Source organism: Osmia bicornis, unplaced genomic scaffold (genome assembly GCF_907164935.1).
Source record: "Osmia bicornis bicornis unplaced genomic scaffold, iOsmBic2.1, whole genome shotgun sequence".
Taxonomy (NCBI): Eukaryota; Metazoa; Arthropoda; class Insecta; order Hymenoptera; family Megachilidae; genus Osmia; species Osmia bicornis.
The window spans coordinates 3,062,476-3,071,146 of record NW_025791458.1 but is presented as its reverse complement, the minus strand read 5'-3'; the positions used below and the strand labels follow the sequence as shown (position 1 = coordinate 3,071,146).

Below are 8,671 nucleotides of genomic sequence, written 5' to 3'. Positions count from 1 at the left end.
ATCTGCTTTATCGTCTGACTTACCGACTCTACGTTTATCGACTAATTTTAAGACTCGGTTATCGACAAAAATGAAAAGTATTTATTACAAAGATTATTATAATACATATTAAACTAGATATTAACAATAAAAATTAAATAACACATTTTGTATGAAATATAAAAATTAATTATAATAAAAAAATGAAATAAAAAGGGTGCTGTGTTCTCTCAGGTCGTTACAATACCATAAACACATTGTAAACGCCATAGAAGCTACTGGACGTAAACTAAAAATAAATAAACCCTAATTAGCAGGTCAAAAGCGAGCAAGATGTTATATGTGTATGGGAAATAATAATAAATACACTAGTACATGCGACGTTTGTAACAAACATATTTGTACTGCACATTCTGCACAAAGTCGAGCAATTATATGCAATAAATGCAACGATATAGATAATGAATAAACTTTATAACTAATTATTTATTATTGTACAATTCATTATTCCTCTTTACCTTATATATATAAAAAAATAGGGTTTCGCGTAAAAAATAAACAGATATATAAACGTAGACAACAGAGAGAAATAGAAGGGGGCAGGGTATCGAGTCTCAGGTTCCGAGACCTAAGCAGTTCCGAACGGGCGTGGTGGGGATCAGAAAGCATGTATTAATGGAATATCGGTGTGAGTCACGAGAGACCCCGTTACCGGCCCCCGACGGACCGTACTCCGAGGGTTAAGGAAAAACCCTACGGATGACGGCCTCATCCCTTTTAAAAGGATTACATTTTGTCTTCATTCCATTTTACAATTTAATCTAATCAACAGTCGCGATTCAATAATTGTATATTTAAACGGAAATACTGCGTAGTTTCTGAAAACCGTTGAAACTATCATGGCGACGAAATAGAAAGGAAAAGGAACACCAAGGAAGGGGGATGAAAAATCTTCGTCTAGCTCGCGCGTCTTAGCCAATCACCGGGCACGCGACACTGCCGAAAACGCATTAAGCCGGGTATCCACCGGTATCAAACGCTCGTATCGTATCACCGTTCCGAACACTTTTGAATAGGCAGACGTTGCCTCGTTGCATGCCACGGCGTGCTACGGCTCGGACAATAGTTCTTCGTGTCTTGAAATAAACTCGTATAGGCGAGAAGTTTCAATTTGCTGCATGCTGTTTCTTTATTGTAGGAGTCCGTCGCTTACAATTAGTACTGTACAACTTTTATTACATCTGCAAGTTAAAAGAGGAATTTTGGGAATCGGTTTATAACTTATAGAAATAAAATAGGGGAAAAATATGTTATTATACCAGGGGTTCGAATTCACTTAATCCGTTTATTACTCGAAGAGGTCATCGTTTATTACCCTTGTTGCTTTCATCGGACTGGTACTACCTGTGTACCCCTAGTCCACGCGGACTAGGAGGTACCTTCGCGTTTGCAAAACGCAACCAATCAGAATAATTACACATTTACCCCCGACGACGAATTTCAACCAATACAGGAACTGGAAGTTTCTACACCGAAACCCCCACCACGATTAGGAAGTTATATATTTCTCATCAATACGGAAAAAGATCAATGTTGTTTCAAAAACAGCAGTAGAAGCATTTCCTAGTTTCAGCTCATTTATTCTATTTTACTCAGTATACGAGAATGAATTCGCGTAAAAGGAAAGCTCTTGCGTACATTACATTGCATTATGCGTTGGAGAAACCTGAAAGAAATCCACCCCGTTGGTGGGTTTTTAACTTTCTTCGACGTAGAGAAAAATATAGTGCATCCGCGTTGTTGTTAGATATTAAATTTCAAAGTGTCAGTGGCTTATATAAGAATTTCATGCGGATGCACCCGACAGATTTTGAATTTCTTTTAAACAGAATTGGACCAGAAATTATGCGGCAGGATACCAATTATAGAAAAGCCATTACGGCTCAGGAACGATTAGCTGTGACGCTCCGGTTTTTGGCAACAGGCGATTCCTTTACAAGTTTACAATACTTGTTTAAAATATCTAAGCAAAGTATTGGTAAAATTGTTCCGGAGGTCTGTGAAGCCATTACGAAGGCACTGAAATTGTATATTCAGGTAAGTGAACTATAATTCATTTTTCCGAACAGCACAAACGTGAAAATAGAAAACAAAAGTTGTTTTTTTTTACAGATGCCAAAAACTGGAACGGAATGGCTAAAAATCGCACAGGAATACAATGACACCTGGAATTTCCCCCACTGCATCGGCAGCATTGATGGGAAACACATAAGTATTCAATCGCCAAAACACAGCGGAAGTGACTATATCAATTATAAGGGATTTTTTAGTGTTGTCCTTTTGAGTGTTGTAGATGCAAATTATAATTTTTTATTTGTAGATGTTGGCTGCCAAGGAAGAATTTCAGACGGAGGTGTATTTAATAATTCTTCTCTATATCGGGCCATGGAGGAGAAGAAATTAAATATCCCAGCGGCTATTCGATTAGAAGGAAGGGAAATACCAATTCCTTTCTTTTTCTTAGGAGACGAAGCCTTCCCCATTTCGGAACACCTCCTGAAATGTTACTCTGGATATTTTACGAAAGGATCGCAGCAGCGTATATTTAATTATCGAGTATGCCGGGCCCGAAGGGTTGTTGAAAACGCCTTCGGCATATTGGCCGCAGTCTTCCGCGTATTAAGGAAACCAATGCTTTTATCGCCGGAAAAAGCTTCTGTTGTTGTTTTAACAACAACAGTATTGCACAATTTTTTACGGCAAAGGCCAGATTCTTCTCGACTTTATACTCCTCCTGGAACGATGGATAACGAAGATGAAGGCGTTTTGAGAGGAGGTAACTGGAGGGAACAGGGCAACGAAATGGGAGCGCTTTTGCCCTTGCGAGGAGTTCCGCGGAGAACAACTTCCGCGTTGTTACAAGTACGAAAGGAACTGGCCCATTATTTTTTGGCGGAAGGAAGGGTACCTTGGCAGGAAGACTGCGCATAGTTTTTATTTAAATATTATAATGTAATGTAATATAATAAATATATAACCCCCTGTTTTTTAGAATAGTAATTCGTAGTGTGTAAATAAATTGTAAATAACAAATTGTTTTAGTGCGTTTGTAAATAAAACTTTATAATTTATTGGTTTTCCACCTTTATATCCAAAATTGGATTTGGCGTTCTATCGATGTTTCAGTATATTAAAATTTAATTTTCTAACATATTTGTGTAATTGTCTTATTTGTGTCATTTATTTTCATCAGTAAATACAACCTAACAAAAATTAATTGTGTTTACAAAGTATTCCTTTTGTACAATGAAAAAGAAATGAAATAAACATTTTATACGACTAAATGACCCCATTTCTACCTCGAGAACTATATTAGTAACCACTCTTGACCAACGACACTTTTTTACTTAACTTACATTTAACCCTGAAGTGATGCGGAAGTGAATGGGCAGAAATATCTTAAATAAACTAGTGTGTAAGTTAAAGTTGTTTTTATTTTATTTTACATTTAATTATGTAACTGAAAATGAATACAATAATTTGATCACCTACTGTATGTTTTCATTTTCCGTATAGAGTGTAAATAAAGTGTTAGGTCACAGACAGAGGGAAGAGAAAGGAATGAATGCTATTTAATATTATATATATATATATTTTATATATTATCTATACATGTAGGTTCAATTTCTAAAAATAATTGCATTATGCGTGCTTCAATATGAACCCTGTCATAATTGTTGAGCTTTCTTAATTTCGCTGCAACGAAATTCGCAAAATGTTGCGATTCGTCAGGTGGTGGATCAGACGCACTTTCCAAAATCTCGAATGCCCTCTCCAAACGATCGTCTTTATCTGTATGCCGCCTTTTCGCGGCAACCGTTCTTGTTGGGCGCAATGGGGTGCTCGTACTGGGGCCAGGTTCTCCCTCAAGCATTTCGGAATTTTGTCCAATGTGTAATTGTTCTTCCACCTCACCCTCTACCGCCTCTGGGCTTACAATTACTACTTCATCTTCCATCTGAAAACAAGTATTGTTTCTAATTTGTTGCTAATAAAGTATGCTTAGTATGCTTTTATGAATTGTGGAAAAAATAAAAAAATAATTGAAGGTTTGCGTACCGTACTTAATGTTCTCTTACATTTATTTTTGTCCCATAGGAATTGCATACTTTCGAATGCAAACCATTGGCTTTTGTATACTTCCTGTGTTCCTACAAACAAAATAAGGATAGAAAGTTAAATTGAGCCGCACTGTTTTCTGATATGTAATACTGTATAAAGTACCAAATATTTCTAACTTTCAATTCATGAATGTATAATAAAAAGTACTTACCCTTTCCGGTGCCAACACTTCTTTTCATTTTTAATTTTTCCCTCCTCAAACCTGCGAGGAGGTATTCTACTTTTTTTTTACAAGCTGCTTTCGATTTGTTTATTTCTCCGCTTAATTCCTCCCACGCATCTTCTTTTTTTAATTTATTAAAATAATCGCAATTTGTAGGGTCCCACAACACACTCTTGGATCGATATATTTCAATTAACGTGAGAAATTCTGCTTTCGTAAAATCCATGATCAGCGGAGTCTAAACGACAAGTAATCTTTTTCCGTATTGATGAGAAATATATAAGTTCCTAATCGTGGTGGGTGTTTTGGTGTAGCAACTTCCAGTTCCTGTATTGGTTGAAATTCGTCGTCGGGGGTAAATTTGTAATTTTTCTGATTGGTTGCGTTTTGCAAACGCGAAGATACCTCCTAGTCCGCGTGGACTAGGGGTACACAGGTAGTACCAGTCCGATGAAAGCAACAATGGTAATAAACGATGACCTCTTCCAGTAATAAACGGATTAAGTAAACTCGCAACCCTGGCATAATAACATATTTTTTCCCTATTTTATGTTCCTAAGTTATAAACCGATTCCTCAAATTCCTCCTGTAACTTTCAGATGTAATAAAAATCATTTCCAATTTTCCAAACAGCAGGGGTTCCATTGTGCGGCACGGCTTTTGTCTTGCGTAGCAAGAGAATCACACTGTAGGAAATACTATTATAAATAAGAATTGTCCAAACCATATCGTACTTGGTATCATTTTAATCAGAAAAACGTCAGAAATATTTTGGTAACATTTTTATAAGAAAAAAATGAAAAATAACAAAGTTCAGTCGTTGCATTAGTATTATCTCACTGATGTATCCAATTCCAAATCATATTATCTCGTGCCTCAAGTGTCATGTTTACACTTGACATAGCATTTCGGGCCTTCGCCTGGGTATGTTGTTTTTACGTTTCAAGTGGTCTCCGAACCTATCCTTTGAACGGCAAAAAACCGACAATTTGTGGATCGGCCCGTTCTTTCACCTTCGTATCACAGCTCAATAGAACTTTCGATACTCGGGAACGGAAAAATGTGTGCAAAATTAACATTGTCCTTTTTCAATAATGACACAGGTGATTATTAACATTGCTGTTTTATGTACAGCGTATCACCGATGATAATTGATCTGTTTAAATATATTTAGACGATAAAATTAGTCTAAATTAAATTAGATTAAATTCATAAATAATTTCATCGCTTTTGAAATGAATCCAATAATACCGCAAGATTTCAAATAAATTGAAACCCAAGTGACGGCACGAAACGCTATGTCAAGTGCCAACGCATGAACCTTTCCTTCGATGCAACAGCAAAGAATCGACAAATTTTTCGGATGGATCCGTTGCCTCCGTTCCTTTGGAACACCACGCAGCAAAACGAAACTCCTCGCCTGTAGTAGCCCAGTCCTATTGCCTAACCGTTTATATCAAGAAACGAAGAAATGTTGTCCGCGCCGCAGCATGCCGTTGCATGCAACGAGGCAACGTCTGCCTATTCAAAAGGGTTCGGAACGGTGATACGATACGAGCGTTTGATACCGGTGGATACCCGGCTTTACGATTCGTCAAACCGTCCACTTCAGGGACGATGATCGCGCGACGAGCCCTTCGACCGTCGATCTCGCGCAGGGTTCCTCACTCTTGATCGATCAATCGTAAGCACGTGATCGGGAGCCCATGTGTCCGAGAGACAGAGTTATTCGGAAGTTTTGCGATATTTTCTCTGCGGTAAAGCCCTCCGCGTAGCGAGGCAGAGTGCCGTGCGAGTTAAAATAATCGGAATTCTGAATAAGGACTCATAGACGCGCACGTAAAATCTTCTTTCTACCTAAATTGCTATCTTTCTTTCTGTTTTTAAATCGTTTGCTCGCGTATTTCTCGTTAAATTCACTTCGCGTAATTATATATTTTTCTCGATTCTTGTAATTCGTTTGTGTTTGTCTCTTGTTACGACCAGCCGCCTGAAACGTACATTAATCGAATTCTTCCCACGTTCGGACAAACATCATGTTACGGCCACCCGCCTAAGCGATCGATATTCGAACAATCGAAGTCCTCACGACCGGACACCTAAACATCATATTACGACCACCTACTTAAGTATTCGATAAGACGCGTTCTCACGGACATCCCACCTTGTCAATCATCGGCCCCTTCTCCACCACTAGCGACATTATAAAAGACCTTACCGGACATAAGCGGAGCAGTCGAAATCATATTATAAAAATAAAGTGCCAAACCTTTAAAAGTGCTGTTCATTTAAAAACCTGTGAACTTTCCACGTGACATTTTGGCGATCCTGCCAGGATCCATTCAACATCACGAAGAGAAACTTCCAAAGGGGGCTTTCTACGGAACTCCGGACGAAGGGACTACGAGTGCCACTCTGTCGTGATACGTAAGGATCCAACGAACCTAAGGTAAAAGCTGGCGTTTGAACATTACCGATTAAAACCACCCAGCATTTCCTCTCAAGACTCATCCTCCTTATCCTCTGAGTCCTCAATATCTTCAATAATGACTGCCTCCGGACCTGCTGCACAAGAGAACATGCTACGGCAACTCTTGGACAGGATGCAACGGATGGAAGAAGGAATCAATCAACAATTGACAACTCTAGGAGAAGAAAACCAAAACCGTGCAAAAGAAATCCAAAATATTGCAGAGCAGCTGAAACTGGTTACCCTCACTGAAGACGCGTCTACTATCACCAGACGTAGCGGCGGAGATCAAGATAATCAACAAGAAGATGAAATGCATACGGCCCGTCAACCACCCCAAAATTCAACAATCAGGCCAAACGAACTGATGAAAGCAGTTGACGCCATTCGAACCATCGAGACCTTACGAGGACGAGATGATGTAGGAGTTGAAGATTTTATCAAATCAGTCAGGTATGCCAGGAGTAATTGTTCTGAGAAAACATTATTACTAAAATTAATTCTGATCGAAAAAATTACGGAAAACGCAAAAAGAAGTATTCGATACACGTCAATTGAAACGTATGAAGAACTTTATGAAGTACTCCGTCAGAACGTTTCAATACCTAATACTGTTAGTAGTTGCCGTAATAAGTTACAACAAATACGGCAAGGAGCAACGGAAACAGTACAGTCTTATAACCTACGATTTAGACAACAACTCAATGAATTAATTTACGCCGTTCAAAATAAACACCAAAATCCAATTTCAAGAAGGATAGCTATAGAAGAAGAAGAAACAGAAGCTACTCGAACATATGTGCTCAATCTCCGCAGGGACATAGGCATGCTCGTAATACCAAGTAAACCGAAATTATTAATAGAGGCACAAACAATGGCAGCCGACATGGAACTGTGGACTCGCGACGCGAATCGTGCCATGGAGCGTCGACAAGTGCCATCCAGAATTCCTCCACCTAAACAACAAGGGCAACGCCCAAATACACCGAGTGATCGACCAAACCATTCGATACCTTTGAAGTGTACAAAGTGCGGAAGATTAGGACACACCAGTGACAAGTGCTACGCGCGAAATTTTCAAGTGGCCAACCAGGGAAAAATTCCACCACCAAGAGTGAACAACCTCAATTCTCAAGAGAACAAAGTGACAGAAACAACATCCGAATCAACTGCACCACCGGAAAATTACTACAAATTTGCTGCAGAGTTCCAGGAATGTCGAGAATCGGAAGACTACTCGTGGACACAGGAGCAGGAATCAACATCCTCAAGCGATCAGTAGCTGAAAGAATAGAGCCGACAGAAAGCAAAACATTCTTTATGGGTAATGACAAACATACTACTCACGAGACGACTATAATTCAGATACAACAAATACCTCATACCTTTCACATAGTCCCTGATTCATTTCCTTTAATAGAAGACGGCATAATGTAACGGCATAAAAATAATCTACCATTCTTAGAAAAATATAAATACGAAATCAATAACGAATCATTAAAAATTAACGACAAAATTATACCGTTTCTGAAAACTACTCCTCACACACTGTCTCCGGGAAAAACAACAAAACGAACACAATATCTAGACGGAAAACCTGTTCAAATATGCTACATCAACACTGGTAAGCAAGACCATCAGATTACAAACGAAATAGAACCAGATGATAAAATCGATCAAATTAACAAATTTGCAAAAATTATTAGAACTAAACATATTGATCCAAGTTTACGAGACCCTTTAGAGAAAATCCTTATTAACTATCTTGACGTTTTTAATTTAGAAACTGACTTACTTCCTTGTACATCCCTTACGGAACACGCTATTACGTTAAAATCCGAAAAAACCTATTAATATAAAAAGTTATAGACCACCTG

At 38.4% G+C, this 8,671-nt stretch overlaps 3 protein-coding genes across 3 annotated transcripts; 2 read left to right on the top strand and 1 right to left on the bottom strand.

Moving 5' to 3' along the window:
• Window positions 1-1,884: 1,884 nt before the first annotated feature.
• On the top strand, window positions 1,885-2,970 carry LOC123989191. The gene is made up of 3 exons (XM_046289890.1): window positions 1,885-2,076; window positions 2,152-2,278; window positions 2,360-2,970. Exons 1-3 carry the CDS (start codon window positions 1,885-1,887, stop codon window positions 2,968-2,970), a joined length of 930 nt encoding a protein of 309 aa, XP_046145846.1.
• Window positions 2,971-3,634: 664 nt separating this feature from the next.
• LOC123989190 lies at window positions 3,635-4,517 on the bottom strand. The gene is made up of 2 exons (XM_046289889.1): window positions 4,099-4,517; window positions 3,635-3,997 (listed from the first exon to the last, which is right to left on the bottom strand). Exons 1-2 carry the CDS (start codon window positions 4,144-4,146, stop codon window positions 3,635-3,637), a joined length of 411 nt encoding a protein of 136 aa, XP_046145845.1. The 5' UTR covers window positions 4,147-4,517.
• A 1,809-nt stretch (window positions 4,518-6,326) lies between these two features.
• Window positions 6,327-8,215, top strand: LOC123989184. The gene has a single exon (XM_046289869.1). It carries the CDS (start codon window positions 6,871-6,873, stop codon window positions 8,074-8,076), a length of 1,206 nt encoding a protein of 401 aa, XP_046145825.1. The 5' UTR covers window positions 6,327-6,870; the 3' UTR covers window positions 8,077-8,215.
• The last annotated feature ends 456 nt before the right edge of the window (window positions 8,216-8,671 follow it).

What these genes read in the sequence shown, in the direction of transcription:
- LOC123989184 (XM_046289869.1), top strand. Translation starts at nt 6,871, where the DNA reads ATGACTGCCTCCGGACCTGCTGCACAAGAGAACATGCTACGGCAACTC.
- LOC123989191 (XM_046289890.1), top strand. Translation starts at nt 1,885, where the DNA reads ATGCGGCAGGATACCAATTATAGAAAAGCCATTACGGCTCAGGAACGA. An exon ending in CACTGAAATTGTATATTCAG is followed by an intron (nt 2,077 to 2,151) that starts GTAAGTGAACTA and finishes TTTTTTTTACAG; the next exon opens with ATGCCAAAAACTGGAACGGA. An exon ending in ATCGCCAAAACACAGCGGAA is followed by an intron (nt 2,279 to 2,359) that starts GTGACTATATCA and finishes TTTTATTTGTAG; the next exon opens with ATGTTGGCTGCCAAGGAAGA.
- LOC123989190 (XM_046289889.1), bottom strand. Translation starts at nt 4,146, where the DNA reads ATGCAATTCCTATGGGACAAAAATAAATGTAAGAGAACATTAAGTACG. An exon ending in GTAAGAGAACATTAAGTACG is followed by an intron (nt 3,998 to 4,098) that starts GTACGCAAACCT and finishes ACTTGTTTTCAG; the next exon opens with ATGGAAGATGAAGTAGTAAT.